Source organism: Labrus mixtus, chromosome 10 (genome assembly GCF_963584025.1).
Source record: "Labrus mixtus chromosome 10, fLabMix1.1, whole genome shotgun sequence".
Taxonomy (NCBI): Eukaryota; Metazoa; Chordata; class Actinopteri; order Labriformes; family Labridae; genus Labrus; species Labrus mixtus.
This window is the reverse complement of record NC_083621.1, coordinates 2,617,774-2,637,876: the sequence shown is the minus strand read 5'-3', so window position 1 is coordinate 2,637,876 and position 20,103 is coordinate 2,617,774. Positions and strand designations below refer to the sequence as shown.

The 20,103-nt window shown below is 43.5% G+C and overlaps 1 protein-coding gene across 6 annotated transcripts in view; it reads left to right on the top strand.

Annotated features, from left to right (window-relative positions):
• si:dkey-237h12.3 (teneurin-3) overlaps positions 1-20,103 on the top strand; it is a 186,729-nt gene that overhangs the window by 85,955 nt on the left and 80,671 nt on the right. For 5 of the 6 annotated variants that reach the window (XM_061047578.1, XM_061047577.1, XM_061047576.1 and 2 more), the window contains 2 exons: positions 8,710-8,948; positions 18,775-18,900. In XM_061047578.1, coding sequence (XP_060903561.1) covers positions 8,710-8,948; positions 18,775-18,900 — 365 coding nt within the window. The remainder of the gene's footprint in view (positions 1-8,709; positions 8,949-18,774; positions 18,901-20,103) is intronic. The other variant, XM_061047579.1, reaches the window with a different exon arrangement.

The following is a 20,103-nucleotide window of genomic DNA, read 5'->3' as shown; positions in this document are numbered from 1 at the left end:
GGGTTTGGACCCAGCGATGTCCTGACTCGTATAGGTGGGAAGTGGATTTCTTCTGAGTTGACTCCCATTGATTTGATTTCATATGCAGCACAGTGGAATAGTTTCACATGTACAGACGCTGAATTATTCCGTACAAGGCGGTTTGATGGTTGACGGCCTGCTCTTTTGTAATGTTAACAGACAAAGAGTAAGGTATTTTACCTGCTTTTTGTAAAGTGTCTCGAGATAACACTTGTTATGAGTTGACGCTATACAAATAAAAATTGATTGATTGATTGATTGATTGATTGATTAAAACAAAAATAAACTGTCAAATCAAATCAAAATGATAATTCTATGATCTTGTGTAATATATTTCCTGTGACTCGACCCCCCTTGAAAATAAAGCACTCATTCGCCTGCATTAGCTACTTTTACAGCAATTAGCCGTAATAAATTATGTGTGTGTAGCCTCCCATAAAAGTGTCGGTCTTCAAAGCACGAGCATGCTAATTTGACTCGGTACCAACGAGCTTGCACTGTGAAAAAGCTTTCAGTGTTCTTTTTTTAAACGAGTGAAGTGCAGCACTCAGTCGCTGCTTCTGTACCCACGGCTCATTATGATCCGGAGTGTGATGTCACTGTGATCCTTCCGTCAAAGCTGTGGTCGGACACCAAGTTTAGTTTTTTGGCTCGTTATGTCGAGATCAAGCAAATGTCTCAGGACGTTAATTTGCAGCTCTTAAAAAAGCTCTTAAAAAACTGATAATGATGAACAAATCAGACATCACAGCGTTTATTGTTGAAGTAAAAACAATGAAAGCATGTAACAAAATGAAAGAGTGACAATTGGAAAGGATTTGCAGCTTCATTTACATGTTTCTTAAAAAATGAATTTCATCCAAAATATTGCAGAAACTCAAATCTTTGAAAGTGCATTGTCTAATTTCTATTCAAAGATATCCCATCACAGTTAATATAAGTCACACTCTCCTGACAAATCCAGATTAACATTTTGTTTCTACATCTTAGAAGCAATGTTTCAGCAAGTATAATTTACTTTAAGCCTTTTTCGCACATGCACTCCTGACTGACTGTTTCCTCTTATAATCCTCATTACACTTTTTGATGGGGTACAACGGGCGTACCTTTGAGGGTACTGCCCCAGCGACGACCTCTTGGACCCCTAAAGGTACAAATTTAGCCCCTTTATTCTGACAGTGTACATGCACAGAGAGATTGTACAAGGTTGTGCACCAGTTTCTCGCTGGAAACAGGACAGAAACGCCATCGTCCCCTCCGATTGGCCCACTGTGAATTTTCCTGAATATATTCTGTTCTCTCATTTGCTTGCCCCGACTTCAAGCAGAAAATCTACTAGGGGGTTAGCAGGAAAAATATGTCCGTTTGCTTTCACGTCAAAATTTTCTGTAAGTGTGTGTATTATCTCTCGATAAAGATTTGACTTTTTGCATCGACCTTGCAAACGCCCAGAAGTCTTGATCAGACTGAAGACATCAGCTCAAGCATTGTCCATTGCACAGTTCTGCGTCACCATCAGCCTCGCTGCCTTTGCACATCAGATGATGCCATGAAAATCCTCCTTCAGCTTTTGTTCCGCTTTATTGCTCCCTGTAAGTCCACTCCATTCAGAGGGCTCAATTAGTCGGCGACGGAGCCGTGATGCCGCTTGCTGTTTCATTGCCGTTCTCGAGCGCCGCAGAGACGTTCAGATCTTTTAGATTCAGTTCAGATCTTTAGTGTGTGGATTGCTTTTAATAAACCCCCTCATGGTTTCCCCTTTACTTACCACTTGGCTTCTCTGAAATAGATTTTTCTGATATTTTCAATTAGCAATATTCCGTTGAATTTCATTATAATGTGAATTGCCACGGCCCCTTAAGAGACCGATCCACATATACGGTAATTATTCTGGAGCCGTTCTGAATCCTTTGTTTGACATACACCTCACTGAGGATGTGTGAAATCTACATTTATGGCACAAGCTATAATACGCTTCATAAGTGCTCCACTGGATCAGATTCAGTTGGACGTATGCTCTTACATATGGATGTCCTTTGGAGCCCACTTCAGCGGGTTTTTTTTGTTTCTTTTTTTCCACTTGGCTTCAATGAGATTCAGGTAGAAGAGGCGTTGTGACATTTCAAAAATGAGTCTTTTTGAAGGCCCTGCCCAGCCACACGTAGCAGGTTATAAATGTTCTGTCAATCCTCATTGGATTCATGTGTCAGGGGAGTCCTTTGCTCAAATCAAATTATGCCTCCGCTCCAAAATCATCATGTGCCGCGGTCTCTCTCAGACAGTGCGCTTTCCTGATGGAAGATGTGTTGGGGATTGTTCGCGGGGGCTTAAAAAAAAAAGAATAGCAGAGGGTAATCCAAGCAGGATTCAGATGTGTGTGTGTGGGAGTGTGTAGTTGTTTGTGTGGGATGCACATGTAAATCATGAGTCAGACAGTCATGCTTCACATCAGACGAGGAAAATTTAACTTTTTCTTTCCTTGTAGAGCAGCCACGGTGTCAGGATCGCACCAGGACTGATTAGTCATGTGTAAGAAAGCAGCCCCAGCTATCCTTCTGGAATAGAAAGGAGCCGCAGCGAGCGTTTGGTTACCTGCCAAAGAGGATGGCGGTGAAGACAAAGTGCTAATCCTCAAGACGTTCGATTTTTTTTCTTTCGCTCTTTTTTTATTTATTTTGCCAACATCTTAAGTGCCAAGCACACATATCTGTGGCGATTCCAGAGTTCTGCAATATTTTCCTCTTATTTAAAGGCTACTGTATGAACCGCTGGCAGCGTTCGGTGCATCTGTTCCAGATGATTATTGGCAGCCGATTGTAAAAAGGCATTCCTGAACAAGGGGATGGCTGGTCTACACAGAGCAGGTCCTTACACATTACAGAAGCTAAAACACACTAGCGTTTAATATAGCGGAACGTTTCCTCATCACACTTCTCTCTGAAGATTAAGCTGCAGAGTAACTGTCTCAGAGTTTGCTTCCAGAGATCATCTTTTAATGTATGCACATAAGAGCTGAGCTCACATTACAGCCAAACCTAATCAAACTCGTTAAATATAGCAAATTCTATGTGCAAACACATCTGAGCGCTCTCAAGATGGCACCTCGCTGATTCCCCCCCCGCCCCCGTGGGTGCTGAAATACCATCACATGGGCGCAGAGCTAGCTGTACCAGAATAGCACCCGCTAGCAGAAAAGCCCCCCTGCTGAGAGGGCAGGTGGTGATCTGGGGCAGAGCGATGTGGACGGCAGCAAGTGTACAAAAACTAAAAAGAAACAACGCAACGCCTGCCACATCTGTAGTCCTTTTTTTCACGACCATGGATTAAAAGCACCCTCATTATTCCGGCTCTCACCTTGAAATGCTAATGCTAACGCAGGATGGCGGCTAATAGACAGATTACAAATTCTGAGGGCGCCGATTTGCATTGTTTCTAGTGTGCACTCTCACCCCTCCAGCTGGAGCTTAGCCGCAGACAAATCCTCCCACTCCCTGTTTTAGTCTTTTTGTCCTCTGTGAGGATGTTTTCAAATGTCATCCTGATGACAAGCAGTGTGGTGAGAGCAGAGGAGAGCAGGCTTCTGCTGCTTTTTGTGTAAGCGGGCTTTCTGAATGGGACAGACAAGGCGTGCACGCAGACACACTGAGATCACGCCGGCACACACAAGCCATTCATTTGCTCTGTTTCGCTCTCTCCGTCTCACAGTCTCTCCTCCCCCCCCCTCTCTCTCTCTCTCTCTCTCTCTCTCTCTCTCTCACAGCACACCACATTGCTATCACTGGGGCTGACTGGATTAGCATAGTAATGTGCCTTGTTGCATCACACTGGCTGTAATCAATTACAGCCGGTCATCCGCTGTGTATAGCTGCAGACATTTACACTGGTCTGCTGTTTGTTAATCATGTCCAACAGCATTTCATCTTTAGACCCCTTCAGTCTGCTCTTTGGAAAGCAAAAGAAATAATAAAAGGGAGCGTCATGAAAAAGCATCAGCGGCAGAATTACTTTAAACGCTGAGTGAAAATTAAATGTCCGGCGTGGAGATTTGTCTCGGCGGGCGCTCGTTCACACAGATTCTGACAAGTTCTGAGTTTCACTTTGTCGTTCAAAGCAAACGGGATATAAATGACGGCGACACAGCCGAGCGCTCTTGTATTTTAACACCCACGCGGTGCCATATGTCTCCTGTAATTATGTGCTTTCAGATTGTTCTATCAACCAAAATGTGCTTTTTATGATTTGTTTACTCACTGAATTTACATTTTATTTATTTATACAGCCTTTTCATTACTTTCATGATCAGTTTGAGGTTGGCAAAGGTAACGTCCTGTAGCAGTGTTTATAGACTTTATTAAAGACTGTCAAACCTCACCCATAGGTTTATGTACCCCCCTTTTTAAAGGCCTGTTTTTCCCATCACCATCATGTCAAAGGTAGTGTTTGCAGAGTCAGTTTGCACAACGACCCTTGGAGTGCATACCCAACAATAGAGCAAAATATTAACTGAGGAATAATCACACTGTGGGGCATCGGTTCTGCATGACACACTCTCTCAGGAGGGAGAAAAACTTTATTGACACACATCACTTGACATACAGTACATGCACATTTCAACTATAAATATCAGCTCATTTCATTGGCTGCTGTCACTTGTCATTAACACAGCATACAACCACCTTTTTTTTTTTTTTACAATTGAGAGCATACATACTGTATTTCCCTTTATGTCAAATGTAGCCACACTCCTAAACATATAGCTTGCTTTATTGGCACTCTATTAACAGGCAAAAAGGCGGAGCAGAGGCGGGCCTTATGCCTACTGCAACAACACGCCCAGGTGTCAGTCAACTCAGGTACAGCCCATATAATGCTAACGTATGCATCACTCGTAGCCCCTGTTTTAAGCAGAGAGGTACGGAGAACAAAAACGTTTAGGCTGTAAACGTTTTTATTTGTGCTGTAATTGTAATGTGGGTCCTAATATGGATATCATGACTTTTGCAACCAACCCCATGTGGACACTTAGAGAACTGCAGTTCCTTCTCTGCCGCATTTCTTCTTTTTTTTATAACACAGTTTGTTCCCTTATGAGTCGACCTCCTTTGAGCCCCCTGCTGGCAACATGAAAGAATGCAGGTTTAAGACACTTCAGTCTTGTTTTCACTTTTTGAATGAAGCTATGCTAACACGTTATATAGCCTACAGTAGTGTTGAAGTCAAGAAAACCAGACTAACCAAGACCAAGACATACCCGAGACCAGAGTGCTACGAGACTGAGACAAGACCAAGACATTTAAGGACCGAGACCAAGTCAAGACCAAGGGGCGAGAACGAGACAAGACTATAAATATCACTGAAAAATCAACAACTTGTGCGCAGGGGGGCGTGTCACTCACAGGTAAATGAGGGCGTGTCCGGAGGAAAAACAAATCAATATATGATTAAATTAAGATAAAAGTTGTTTTAGAAAGTGTGCTGTGTTTTCTTCTGATCACATGGAAAAATACCCTTTCAGTGTTGGTCTTGACCGGTCTTGATTTAAAATCCAGAGTCCGCCCAGTCTGAGACCGAGTACAAATGCTTTTAATTCCAAGACGAGACGGAGACCGTCAAAAAATGGTCTTGAGACTAAGGCCAATTTCGCCTACAGTATAGTACATTTTGATATTTTCTCCCCAAATTATTGTCATTTGGTTTTACATAACAGGCCTTGTTTGTCGCTAGAGGATTCTACTTGTCTTATAGCACATCGCCATCGGCTTTACATTTGTAACCATGGGACAACGTCCATTTTTATATACAGTCTGTGATACAGATATGTAGAGCCCAGATAGACTGGAGGTTTTAATTTACAGGGGAACTGTCTCACTTCATTTTTGCAACAAATATGTTGTCACCTCCCTCAAATAGAGGACACACGCCTCCACACACACACACACACGCCTCCACACACACACACACACACACACACACACACACACACATAAACTCACATACCTCCCCCCTTTCTGTCTGCCTCATCAGATTGCAAACTTACACTTAACTCCCCAGATAGCGCTGTCTATTTGCCTGTGTGTCTGACGACACGTCTGCCGTCTCAGACGTTGTGCAAGTTTTGACCTCAATTCATACCCAACTGTGTATTACACAGTCTGCCGCAGCAACAGCACAGATTGTTCCAGATTGGAAAAAAAAAAAAATCTAAAATTTCTCCAGGTTGTGAGACGGACAAAACATTGTAATTCCAGCGGTGACACTCTGTAACCTTTAAATGGAATCCCTGACTGTCAATGACCACACGTGTCAATCGCGGCATCGAGGAGCCAGACGATCCGAATCTGACATTTGTTCTGTCAAGAATTGATCAGAGGAGGTTTCAGCACAAAGATATCCTCGTGGGAGAGAGGGAGCAGCTGAAATATCAGCGGTGGGGATGAAATAGGAGCGGTGCATGCTGGTGTAGGTTATAATTTGTCCTTTGTAAAACAAGTCTGTTAGATGGTATACTGATATCTGATTGACTTCTTTTGCTTTCGTCTGCAGTCTTCAGAAAAGCGGCGCTCAGTCCAGCCAGAGGACGATTATTTTTTTAATGAAACTGTTTTAGGTGCACTAACAAGCGTCCCCAGAGCATGTTCATCCCCCGCTCCAATCAAATAATCAGGAACACTCTGATTACCAAGTGTCACTACATGGATTTTCAGTCTTTTAACAGCTCAGCTTCAGATTATTCGCCCAATTAGCCGTCCCCGAGCTTCTTTTAGTGCCACCGATTCACCGTCAGGATTTAAAGAGAGAGGGAAAAAGAAGCCTTTACAAAACTTACACGGCGACTTCACAGATGCCACACAAATAATTGATGAGCAAATACTGCTTTATTAGTTTATTGCTGTGTTTAAATTAGCCGTTACCATGGCAACCGACTCCTTCTGGGATATATCGCCTATAGATCATAAAAAAGGCTGTCCAAAAAAAAAAAAAAAAAAGTTGTGTAAGACTTTGAGCAGAAAATGTAACACGCACGAGTGAAGACGGAAGCTTCTTCTAGACATTAGTCCATGATCTTATGCACATTTCTTTGGCTTCAAAATTGCATTTGTGCTACCTTCTATATTTAAGTATTAAATTATCCCCCTCCTCCACCTTTTCAAACAGTCCCCCTGTGGTCTAAATGAAACATCTGTGCTGTGCTTTGATCAAAATATAACATGAATCAAGCACCAGAGGAGGTTTGTGACCCTGTATAAACCAGCTCTCTCAGAACGCTCCGTTTTGGTGTGTGTGTCTCTTTAAATGTAATGACCCCCCCCCCCCTGAGTTTTCCCGGTAGACATCACTCCTCTGTAGCGAGAATAAAAATGGTGGACCTGCGCCGAAGTTTTGTTCTAGGCTGGAGGTGGAGTCCATGGGTGGAGATACCAGGGGAGGGGAGGGGATTTTTGTTTACCAGAATCCCACTGTGACATCACAAGGAGAGCACATTTGAAACAGAGCATTTCTCTTTGTGTTGTAAGACTTATGCAGACCACAAACAAAGGACTGGATGGGTTTATTTCACATGTTGTGGGTCAGTAGACACTGAGGTTACCCAAATACATGTTCAGAAACACTGTACAAATAGATTTCTCACAATATGTCTCCTTTAATTCTCTGTTGTAGCAGCACTCTTTGTAAATAGGACTAAACCCGGACGAGGAAGTAAACATGTTGCGCTTGCTCCACTTAATGCAGCCCATGTTGAGATGCTCTTACTTAAGGTACTTAACCCCCAACTGTTAGAGTTAAAATATATTACCGTGGTGGGGCTGGGCAGATACTCTCTGGTGTAATTTTGTCCGAAACAATGAGTGTTAAGTGGAGTGTACGTGCAGAGAAACCCTCGACTGAATAAAGTTTTTATTGGTGTTATTAATTAACAAGGTTGCATCAAGCATTTTTCTCCTCACGATATCCTGTGAGGAATTGAAGAAAGTTATCCATTCACTGAAAACAAGTGGAGTTCTTAACTACAGAATACTAAATATGAATCGCTGGATATTGTATTACATTTTTTTTGTCCATAATAGGCAACTTGTTCAGCTGTGTATTCAAAGAACATTTGCAATGCATGGTCAATCTGTGCAATTTTCCCTGGCTGTCCCCGACAGCCTGCAGGCATTTGGGTATTAATCTCTAAGTAGTGGCAAGAGTTGCAACCGGGCTTAATTCATTTACTTAAGAGCTTTTCACGAGGGGTTTAAAAGTTAATAGGACGATCACTCCGTAGTGCATTTGATTAAACCCTCTTAATTACCCCAGGTATAATGGGCTATTAGCAAAAGGCCCTGTTGTAAAAGGGCAAGTGGGAGATGATTGTTTTTATGAGATACTTTTTGTCCACTTCTTCCAATGTCAGGATTTTACTGATTCCCAGACTTTAATCCTGTTGCTCATGCAGAGAGATACACGGGGGAGTTACGAGTATCATAGGGTGTCATTTTTTAACTTCGAACTAGCTGCGGTCTTTCAGGGCAGACTGGAACAAATCATGGTCTTTTTTTTTCAGCTCTAGACCATTTTCACAAACATGACCACGTGCAGGAAGCGGTAGGAAAGAACAGGCATTTTACTTTGTTTGCTCCTCACAGTTTGTCGACTAATACCTTGTTCTTGTCGTCCCCCCCTCCCCCCCCCCTCCCTCCATTGTAGGCACTTTCTCTTTAAAACGGGCACAGGAACGACCCCCTTCTTCGGCGCAGCAGCCCCCGGTTACACAATGGCGACGGGGACGGTTTACTCCACACCAGCGCGCCCTCTGCCCAGAAACAGCCTGTCCAGGGGGGCGTTCAAGTTCAAAAAGTCCCCCAAACATTGCTCCTGGAAGTGCACCGCCTTGATCGCCGTGGGGATAGCCGTGGTTCTGTCCATCATCCTCTGCTACTGCATAGGTAAGGATGAACGCCGTAAACATCACCCACTGATTGAAATGTGGAGGATTTTCACTGATTATCTGTTTAGAGGATCACAGCATTATAAAAACAGAGCATGACAGATTATGAGACATTATTAGGATTATCGTGTTAATGAACGCGACACAGCTGCTTGCTTTTTCCTCTTTTTAACAGAAAAGTTACAGAAAATCACAGAAATTGGAATGTGAGACTTGACTGAGATTATTTTTTGTGGGGGGGGGGGGTTATGGCCTGGCGTTTGATATGACATGTAAAGAGACGGGAAGTGTGCAGAGTGAGAGACGGGGACTTTCACCAAACAGCATCAGAAGCCCCGATTCAGGAAGCAGGTTTTGTGCAAACCCTAGGACTGGTTTCCGTTTCAGAAAATCCTCGTTTCCACAAAGCGGTCCGGTTTGGTTCAGTACGATAATTACTTATTTGGTAATCAGAGTGTAAGCCAGATGGAGATAGCTGCGACAGCTACGTAATATTGTGACATCATCGCAGCCCAACACCGTGTAGCACGCTAAGAATTAAATTCAACAAAGAAGAAAAATGGGACACTGTAAACAAGGGACCCTTTGAGGTCGGATCGGTACCCTTGGCATCCCAACAGAACGGTACCAAAAAAGTAGGACGGTATGGATCCCTAATTTTAATAAATGGGTACCGTGCCAAACCGAACTGTAACCGGACCGCTTGGTGGATACGGGGCTAAAGGGAGGTCACTCCAACCCGAGACAGAGGGGTAACTCAAGCTCTGTCTGAGTCAGTTACTATGGTAACTGAGTCTGTGACCCTAACCTGGGCGGGAGCAGGTTTCTAGTTGGAGACTGGTGAAGCACGAGGACCTCTTTTTGATACCTGTTGCCATGGTGATCATTTAATCAGAGCTCCGTTAATATTGGCTTGTTATAGTCCCTATGCATGCTCTGAACTCTACGTGAACCCTAGTCTGAGTTGATTGGACAAACTCTTATCAGCTGTTTTGGAAGCGGGAGCTCAGAGTTTCCCGTGTGAGGGTAAATCAACTCAGCGATGCCCCAGGATCGGAGGGGTGGAGGCTGCGACCACTGCAACGAGGACTGTAGCCTCTGTACATGGGGCGTCTGATCTACATACTGATTATGAGAGAGAGAGATGCTGTCCCCTAACTGTTCATCTGTGCATTTCACCACACGTTAGCTTTTCAGATCAAGGCCACACTGCTTCTGCACCTGGGCTCTAAACTTCAAATCGTCTACACACCAACTCCACGGTTGCAATTTCCAAAAAAGAAAATCCTCTTTTGCTTCCTCAACTTGGTCCACTTAGAAGCTTTAGTCCCTGATCGTGTCTGGAGGCAGTTCAGGAGGTGAAAACCTAATCTGTAAACTGCTCACATTAGCAGATATTTCAGACTGACCATCTGCACCGGCTGAGAGGCTTTGACCACAGCTTCTCCCGCGATATTTACCATGGGATGTTTACACCTTAAAGCCTGGCATGGAGATATTTATTCTCAGGGATTAGGGATCTCAGGGATATTCTCAAGTGACTCTTGATGCTGTGCTGTTTTTATTTTTATCAAGTTAACACTATTATGAACTGTGAAAACGGAACATCTACATCTCAATACTGAAGAAGAATCAGCCGTCTAGCCTGACAAAAATTAACTATAGACCGAGACTGAGGCACAAATACCGCCACTGAATTCCTGTTATTGTAAGATTTGGAGGTGCAGCAACAGCTGTCACCCGTGCACATGAAAACCAGTAGTTGTTGTGCCAGGAGCGACGTATTTCTTTCACTTCGAGGGAGACGAACACGACTCCATTATCCGCGGTGGCATTAGACAATCTTTAGACATGTCGTTCGGTCAAACGGAACCAATGACAGACAAGCTGTCGAGCGTGAATGAAGGTGACATGCCTCTTAATCTGTGTGCAGTTTTGATCTATGCCAGGAGTATTTTCTATTTCACTGCTTTTTTTTCACCCTTTTTTTCCTTTTTCTTGATGTGATTCAGTGGCGTCTGTCTGACTAAGCTCTCAGTCAGATATGCAGACACGGTTTCCAAACGAGACGTCCCTGCCCGCTTCCCTCTTGACATTGGAGGCCGTGCATCATGCCCGCACTTCTGATCCCTATAGTTCACAGAACGACAGACAAATGATGTCCTTTGGGTTTCCTGCTCAAACACAGACAGGGGGTGGGGCTGGAGGTTCAAATGGCGAGCACAGATAGCAGCGTCAAAATGAAACACAAGTCGAGAATCGGAACTCTTTTGACAAAAGGAAACCAACATGAACACTTGAACTTTAAAGACGACCTTGGTCCACAAAGCCCTTTGTTGTACAAGAACCCCAAACACGCTCATTCTGTCAAAAAGGAAATGCTTTTATCTCGGTCAGGAAGATAAACTAATGCTCATCCTCCTCTCCTTTGGGCGTTATTCCCTTCGAGAAGTTTTTTTTTTCTTTTTTTATACAGCGGTGTGTCAAAGCTGACTTCTTGCTAACCTTTAGAATCTTGACCACAGCAATAAACCCCGTTACAGATTCATCTCTGCTCCTGCCCTCTCCTGTCATCCAAGCCCTTAATCTTTACACTGCGCCTCTCTCCCCCGAGCGGATATATAAGTATTCATCCAGCCTGGAGGCAGGGGGAAATGTGACACAAGTTGTATAAAGGAGAAATATGGGCTTGTTGGGAAGATCCTATAACCGCTGGTTTATTGTTGAACGGAGAGGGGGAGTGCTCTCGTGGAGGAGAGGTCATAAATACACTTTATCCATATCAATATTCACAATCCCTTTATTGACTTAACTGTTTTGTTGCTTGTTGACGTTCATGATCCTGCACCATAAAATCAGCATGGATATATACATACTTTTTTTTTTTTTTCTATAACGTAGACGATCCTCCTGTGTGCACGGGATCAGTTGCTATTTTTATTTGCTCCGGTTGCTGGTGCCAGATCGGCTCCATTTACACGCGGAGAAGGAGCAGAAACAGTCATTTGTTCAGCTGTTATCACTAACAGCTCAAGCAGATTGGATTCATTTACAACGTTTTCATCCCAACAATCACCCACTTGTTTAATTGTAGACCTGTCACATATTTGGGAATTGTATTTTTGGCCACTTTCCAGAGTGTGTGACTGCTGCTTCAGCGCGTTTGTGTGTGTGTGTGTGTGTGTGTGCGTTTGTGTGTGTGTTAAACAGATGCAGCCCTTTGCCACTTGCCTCAGGTGCCTCGGAGTGTTTCCACCTCTTCCTCTCTCTCTTTCATCCGCCGCCAATTCACCTGCCAGGTGCAATGACTCAAATAGATACAATGCACGCTCGTACTTTAATACTTCCCCACTGTCAGCGCGCACGGTCCCATTAGTGCAAAGACAAACTCGGAGACAAATACGAGCACACCTGCTTCTGTTATTTATTAAAACGGCTCTGTCTTTGAATTTGACTGAGCCGTATTACTCCAGTTTGTGTTTTGTGCTGCAGCTCACTCCCTCTAAGAAACAAATAGCTCTGATTAAATGTTTTTTTTTTCTTTTTTTATGGAACAAATCCAACGAATAACATGCAGGATAATCGCTGAACTCGACGCTGGCCGACAGCAGCAGCAGCAGCTCCTGTAATTCAAATGAAGCAAAACCTGCTGAGGTGAGGCGTTCCAGTTCCAGCTCTGCAAACTAGCCTGATTGGAAGGATTTCAGCAATTGTTCAGACAGAGGGAGGCTAATCAGGAGCGAGTCCAGTTGTTAGCGCTGTGGCTGGATGCAGGACACAGCATGTTGCAGCTCTGGAAAATGCACCTTCAATTGAACGCTGCACAAACACAATCAAAGGGGGAACATTATCCTCACAGCACATGTTTGATTCAAACGTTTATGAGGAGAGGAGTTCTTTTGTCTTAAAGTGTTTTTGAATATCAGACGTATGAAAATAATTCATTGATTAAAAGTGTCTTTTTTAAGGGAAGCTTGACTTATTATGTGTTATCAGTTTGCTTTTTTAAGAAAGTGCATCTCACAGTTTCTTTTAATAAGAGGAGAGAATATTACGCCTCAACTTTGTACCGCAAAAATTAAATTTACTAGATAAAGAGAAAATCAATTTGGTGTTGTCGGAGGGTTTTTCAGTGAAGGCTGCTTGATTAAAGCGCCGGCTCTTATGAAATTCTTGAATTAGTGGGTGTGCGTTTGGTTTCAACGTGTCTGTACCAGTAACCGGAGTAGAGTGAGGGATACAGGTGGACCCACTTGTGTGACGGACGAGTGCTGTGTTGGGAAAAACAATACAGCCTCTAATGGAAATCTAATACTCATAATAAAATCAAGAAAACCTCCACAGAGACTCCGAAAAAGGTGGCGCTGAGCTCGCATCAATTGCCTCAGGACCAAAAAAACACACTCGGCTCGGTGGATGCCGTGTTGGAGATGTTGTCTTTCCGTTTGAGGTTGTTGGAGACTCTATCCGGAGTAGAACTGGAACATCTTAGCCACGCTCCGGGCTGTGCAGCTCATATCGAGGAGTCCCCCGGGGGGCACGTTTCTGGGAAGATGTGCAGGCAGGTTCCAGCGTAAAACAATGTTTGTCTCAATAATTTTGAGGCTGTTGAGCTCCAAGTTGCTGTTGGCACACCCCGACTCCAGATGGGCTACCTCGCTCTCTGGTAAATGGACTCATTATGCTCGGTGGCAACAGCTATCAGAGTGGCAATCCTTTTGCATGCTTTTGAAAACTCTTGAGAAGTTTTCCACTCTTTTTTATGTTTTTTAATGCCGTGGGTTTCTCTCCTGAGTGGTGTGATTCGTTTTCCTAGAACAAAAGGAGATACAGCTTTCACTCGTGGCGTAATTAGTGTTGTGTTTTTCCAGGTAACAACAAAAAAAACAAGAATGATGAGAACAAGACGGGTAATTTGCTGTGAGAGCAGTCAGGAAGATTTTTCAGCTCAGGAGTGTTGGTGCTTCTTGTTGGTGTTAAAGCTCAAGCAAACATGTTGTAAACTTTGCAAATTCGACCTCCAATCCATCGCGAGGAGAGCTGTTCCAGGGGGCAGATTTTTGACTTCTGAGATAAGAGGCCAGCTTTCCCAGCTTTCCTGCTCAGGAGGAGAATGGCTCCTGGCCCATAAATATTAATTGAACTGGCCTGGTCTTGCAGGAATAACTTATGCAAATGCGTAAATTGAGGGCTATTCACCTCAAGCAATTTGTTGATGAGGTAAGTGGAGATACAGACTCTGGTGTGCTAAGAGCGGTGAAGAGGGGAAAGGCTCTTGGTGGTTTCTGTGGTGGGTGTGATACTCTAGAGGCCACCGCCGCACGTAGTTACCTCCCTGGTGAGAAGTTGGAGATGGTGGAATGTTGGAGTGTGAGACCGTGGAGGTTTCTGAACGTGTTAAATGATACTGAGTCTTCAATCAGGAACGTTCAACTGTTAACTTTATTGTTTCCGGAGAAGATTAAACACATAAAGAGATAACAGACATGAAGAAAAACCTTCAATATCAGAAACAAAAATTGCATCAAAGAGTGCATCAAGTGACGACAGGACATCAAGAGTGTCTAAAACTGACACTAAAACCATCATTAAACCAAAACTAAAACCATCGTCAGTCATCAGAGGGGAGCAGAAAAATCCCCTAATCTTCTGAGTCAATATTAGAATTCAGTATTTTGTTGGTGGAGTTATAAAAGCCTCTTTCATCCTGTTGGACTTGCCCTTTGATAATGTGCGTCTCCTGCCTGAGGGCGTGCGCTCAAAGTCACCAAAGAGAGGATGTCGAGGACACTGTCGGATGTCTGGAGATTTAGATGTTGCTCTATAACTAAAGGTCAGTTACCTCGCCACAAATCTGACATCTTTCAGAGGGAAATCTCCTAATAACTATCAGATGAAATTAGGTGAAGTTTGTCGTGTTGAATGATAAATTATAATAACCTTGGTAATATCAGGCGATGCATCAGGTGCCATCTATGATGTACAGAACAAAGGTTCCTGATTTATGGGGATATTTTATCAGTTTTTTTTTCCACATTTTCAAACATAGAGCCACACTTTGAGGAGGGACTTTGAATCAATCCATCAATCATTATTTGTATAGCGCCAATTCATAACCAGTGTTATCTCGAGACGCTTTACAAAAGAGCAGGTTAAAGACCTTACTCATTGTTAAGAAAAATGGGAAAGGGGGAGATGGGAAAAGATGCAGGAAGGATTTCTCTTTTGTATTCCTCGCGTTCTGGACTTCTGGTGAATGTTTAATGGACTTGAGCTTGTATATTTATTTTCTAGTCTTCTGACTACTCAAAGCATTTTCACACCGCAGGTCACACCTACACATTCACACACTGATGGCAGAGGCTGCTATCAGAAGTAGCTTATCCCATTCAGAAAGGTCTAAGCAGCGGGAGCATCTTGGGGTTAAGCAAGCTCCAGCTCCTGCAGCTACATGTCCGATGTGTCCTTGGGCAAGACACCTACAGTAACCCCAAGATCTTACCGCTGCTTTGTCGGCGTGTGAATGTGTATGAATGGGATTAGTTACTTCTGATGGTCACTTTCCACAGCAGCCTCTACCATCAGAGTGTGAATGTGTGGGTGTGACCTGCGGTTACCATCAGACATGTGGCTGCAGGAGCTGGGGATCAAACCCCCAACCTTCCTGTTTAAGAGATGACCAACTCCACCACTGATCCACAGCCGCTCAATCAAAAAGAATGAGGCTTGTTATGGGCGCTTTTTGTTTAATGGTTATTATCAAATGTAAGCATGCTAACGTGGTAAAATAAAGTTAATAATCATGCTAAATGTAAGGATGTTAGCATTATTGCTATGAGCATGTTAGCATGCTAATGTTTGCTGAAAACTTTATGCAAATTTGTGTCTGAGCATAGAGCTGCTGTAGACTTTTCCTAAAGGACATATGTACATAAAAAAACTGACTTGCACTGTCAGCTGAAAGTCAACAGCTCCTTTGAGAGCCTCGTCTATTATTCTCTATGTCCTCGTTTATAAGGTGTGTTGTCCCGCCCCTCTGCCTGTCATCGGAGAGATTCTTCCCTCAACATTAAAAAGGTTCTTTTCTACAGAAGACTAAATGCTAATTTTGCAAATACAGGTTTTGTCAAGAAGATTATACCACATTTAGACTTTAATAATACCCTAACCTGCTCTAGTTCAGAGCTGTCAATCATGTCAGCAGAGAAGGTGTCACTCTCTCTTTTCAGGCCGAGGGTGTTTCACCGCGGGTTAATGCTCCGTGTCCTCGGTTGATCCTCGCAATTTGTCGCCCGGCTCAGCTCTCAGTGTTTTCTAGAGATTCTGGAGCTCTCCCTCAGTTGAAAGACTCTTAACAAGTTTGTCTTAGAAATGAACATATTTACACAGCAAACTCTTTGAAAAAGTTTGTGTTTCAAAGTGAGAATTTTACCGATTAACTAGGCCAAGAGTTTGTCTGCGGCTCACTGTGTTTCATTTGAATGTGTTTCAACATCAGTAAATGAACCTGATTAAAGAGAGTAATTTAGAATATGTTGAAACCACAATATTAACATCAACAGGAAAGCCTCATGGATGAAGCAGAAATGATTAACACAAGAGGAAATGTTAGACAGGTCAGCATTAAAGGCTAGAATATAATCAAATCTGTCCGATCTCATATTCTTCGACTCATAACACTTATTTATGCTAAGATGTTTTATAGCCTTATAGGCAAGATCCATACAGCTGTATTTGATCATGTCTATAACCCCCTCTATTTCAGCCCTGCTCAGGACAGGCTGTTTCTGTGTCTGTACCTTTAAATATGTAAATGAGCTGTGTCTGACCACGCCCCCTCTCTGGAAGGGGCTTGTGTGGTTTGGGTTTTCTCCCACTATGCCCTATTGTTTACGGTGAGAAGGCAGACTGAGAGGGCAGAACAAACACCTAGCTGTGGGAGTGTCACCCACCTGGGGGAGGGGCTACTGCCCTTTGTGATGTCATGACGGGAAAATCTCTAAACAGCCTGTTTGAGCACACATTTTCTGAAAAGTGGAGCAGGAAGAAGACAGAGAGGATGGACTTCTCTCATAATAGGGGGGTTTGTAGACGGACTAGAGACACATGTTAGAGTTAGAGAAACATGGTGAAGAGTATTTTACATATAGAAAAATCCGACATCATAACTTGCAGAACACATAATTTTCCCGTCTATTGCTGCTGTAGTTTTTGAATGATGTTGTGTGTTACATCGGGTCTAAATGGCATTTTAAAACCCCCAAAATCCCGCAATTAGACAAACTCACTGATTGAGGCATGCGGTAGACCCTCATCTCCTCCTGGGCTGTGCAGGGTAAAATGATTGTTTTGGTCAATGGCTTTAAAGTGTGCAATGTATCTCCACACTTTTAGAGGATGTACTTTGATTGGAGGTATTTGATCAAAGGGATTTTGTCGCAGCCATTGCAAGCCCATCCATCTCTGCCAGCTGAAGCAATCTTCCCAGGCATTTCTGATTTTTTTTTTTTTTTAATTATCAGTCGATTTAGACCCCAAATGTGTAAAACAGCCAATGATTAAAAGCACCTCAATTCCCCTTTGATTACTGTAACTTACGGTGTTGCTGGTTTTGCAACTGAAGTGAATTCTGACACGGTGAGGCCAAACATTATCACTCAGTTTTTTATCTCTATCATCTGATTCAAGGCTACAGAGCACCTGTGTTCTGGTTTACCAAGGACAGCCGCGTGTGTTTCTTCTGACTAAACTGACGCCAGATTTATTCATCAGGAGATTTTCAACAAACCAAACATGCCCCCGTTTCTTTACAAAGCTGCAACTGATACACTTTCAGGATGACTTTTACCATCTCTCCGTTTTTTTTTGGTCTCCTTCACATTTGATATTCTCTCTGGCCCCTCATCCACCTCTCAAGTTATTTTGCTGCAGTCAATATCCATCTTCCCAGAGAGCGCAGAGTGTTGGAGAAAAGTTCCTCTCGCAGATCAAATGGTCGGAAATCAAGATGCTTCCTCAGCATGTTCCCCGGCTGGTGACTTTGAAGGAGATTGGCCCTCTCGCTGCGCTCACAGGAGCCCCTCAGTCTCCCAAAACAACAAAAACACAGTTTGATTGCATCCAATACTGTGACAATAAAGCAGGTTTGGCTGAATAAAAGCCCCAGGCACAGTTTAGTTATGTAAGAAGACTAGAGGAGTGTTGCAGATACTAACCCCTCTCACTTCCTCCTCCTGCTGCTGCTGCGACTGTCTGTCTCAATAAAGTGCCTTACACTGCCTCCTAAAAGTCTCTCACTTCCCGTCTCTTTCCCCCTCGTCTTACTCTTTCACAAACACAAAGCTGCGTCCCCGTGTCCGTCCTGCTTTGTATCAGCCTCTCTGAGAGTCTTTCCGCTGTGTCTGGTCTGTTGGCTGTCTTTGATGCAGGAGCTGTTTGTGTGCAGCAGACACTCAGGAACGTTAATGAACAGCGCTCTCCAAGGAAACATGCGAGAGCAACAGGGTTCCTAAGTATTGATTGAGATGACTTTGTCTGGCCTCTATCAGTGCTGTGTTTACTGAAAAGCCACCCGTTTGCAGAGTCGCCTTTAAGAAAAACAAAACATGAACTGAAATGCGTGGAGTTAAGCAGTCTTTCTGTTTTTTTCTCTGCCTGCATTGGATCCATCCTTTGTCACCCCCGTCCCCCCGTCCCCCGTCCCCGTCCCCCGTCCCCCCACGGGTCCTTTGTGCTTAAGTGGCCTGATTGTTTTTGGTGTGGCTGTTTGCTTATTTGTTTATCCATTTCTACGAGCCCACGCAGTTTTTTTGTGTATTTCACAGCAATGCACCTTTTCGGCCTCAATTGGCAGCTCCAAGAGTTGGACAACCAGCCGGCGTTTGAAAACGGAGGAGTCGGGAAGACGGGGCCCACACAGACGAGCGTAGTGACAGCTCTGGCGGCTGATGGTGAGGAAATAAAAGCCTGACCTCTGAATGAATAGTTAACATTTACAGTCATATTGCAAAAGATGTTTGTTTTATTTTTTCTTCTGTTTATTTTGGTCAAGGTTAGTTCCACTGATTTTTTCAAATATACTGCGCTAGCAAGGTTAAGCTTTTCTTTTACAAAATGCCTCTAATAACTCGTGCAAGCTGACGGCTTTATAATGGCAAATTCTCTCAGCTGCATCTTTATTGACCCTGTAGAGATATTTGTCCCGCTGCAGGCCAAAAACATAAATCACAAGTAGGCACGGGAATTCAGGTCTGAAAAAAAATCATGGCCAAATACATGAATACGTTATGTTATAACAGGAACCAAGAGTTTATTTAGCCAGCATTTAGAGAATCATTGGACCGCTCTATGGACCGGAAATTAATCATCAGTCTAATTACCAGCACAACCCGGGCACACAGATGTTCTCATGTGAGTCAGGTTCCTGCTCAAGTTTCTGCACGTTGAAAAAAATCATTCATTCAACCCCCGCCCCCTCCTCTCTACAGTCGATGCTCACTCAGGTCACCATGTGGTGGACTCTGAAGCTTCAGTGTTTATCCAGCTCTGCATGGGTCTGTAAACCTTTCTGTGTTCTAACCTCTCTCCATTTTTCAAAAGCATCTCCAATATTGATCCTAGTTTGAGCACGTTTCTGCTCGTGGAGCTTATTAGAAACATGCAGAGGCTTTTTAGGTCGGGTACAATCACTTCTATCTGAACCACTTCTCTTGACCCGCTTCCATCGCTGCAACACCTGTTGACCTGATAACTGCTCTCATATCTGGGAAACCGAGGGGCGTCCAAAATGGCCGTGTGGGGGGTCGCCTTAAAACCGCCTACCTTCTCTGGTCCAAACAAATCCAGAGCATTCAGGAGCAGAATCTAAAGTTAGAAGGAGGACATACTGACTGCTGCATTGTTGTCAGAGAAGCCAGCACTTCAACATGTTTCCTTAATGTCTGATCAGATAGTAAGATACCTTTATCATTTCAGCCTCTACATATCTTGCATGTTGTTCCTTTAATTCATCAGAGCAGCCTGAGCAGATCTGGAGGTAGATTGAGCTTAAATTGTGTTTAAGGCTGCTGAATTAATCACAATATCTTTGTTGTTGTTATACCAGCATTCCCATCGATCAAACAAGCTGTCTCACACGGCACGCTTACACTTTT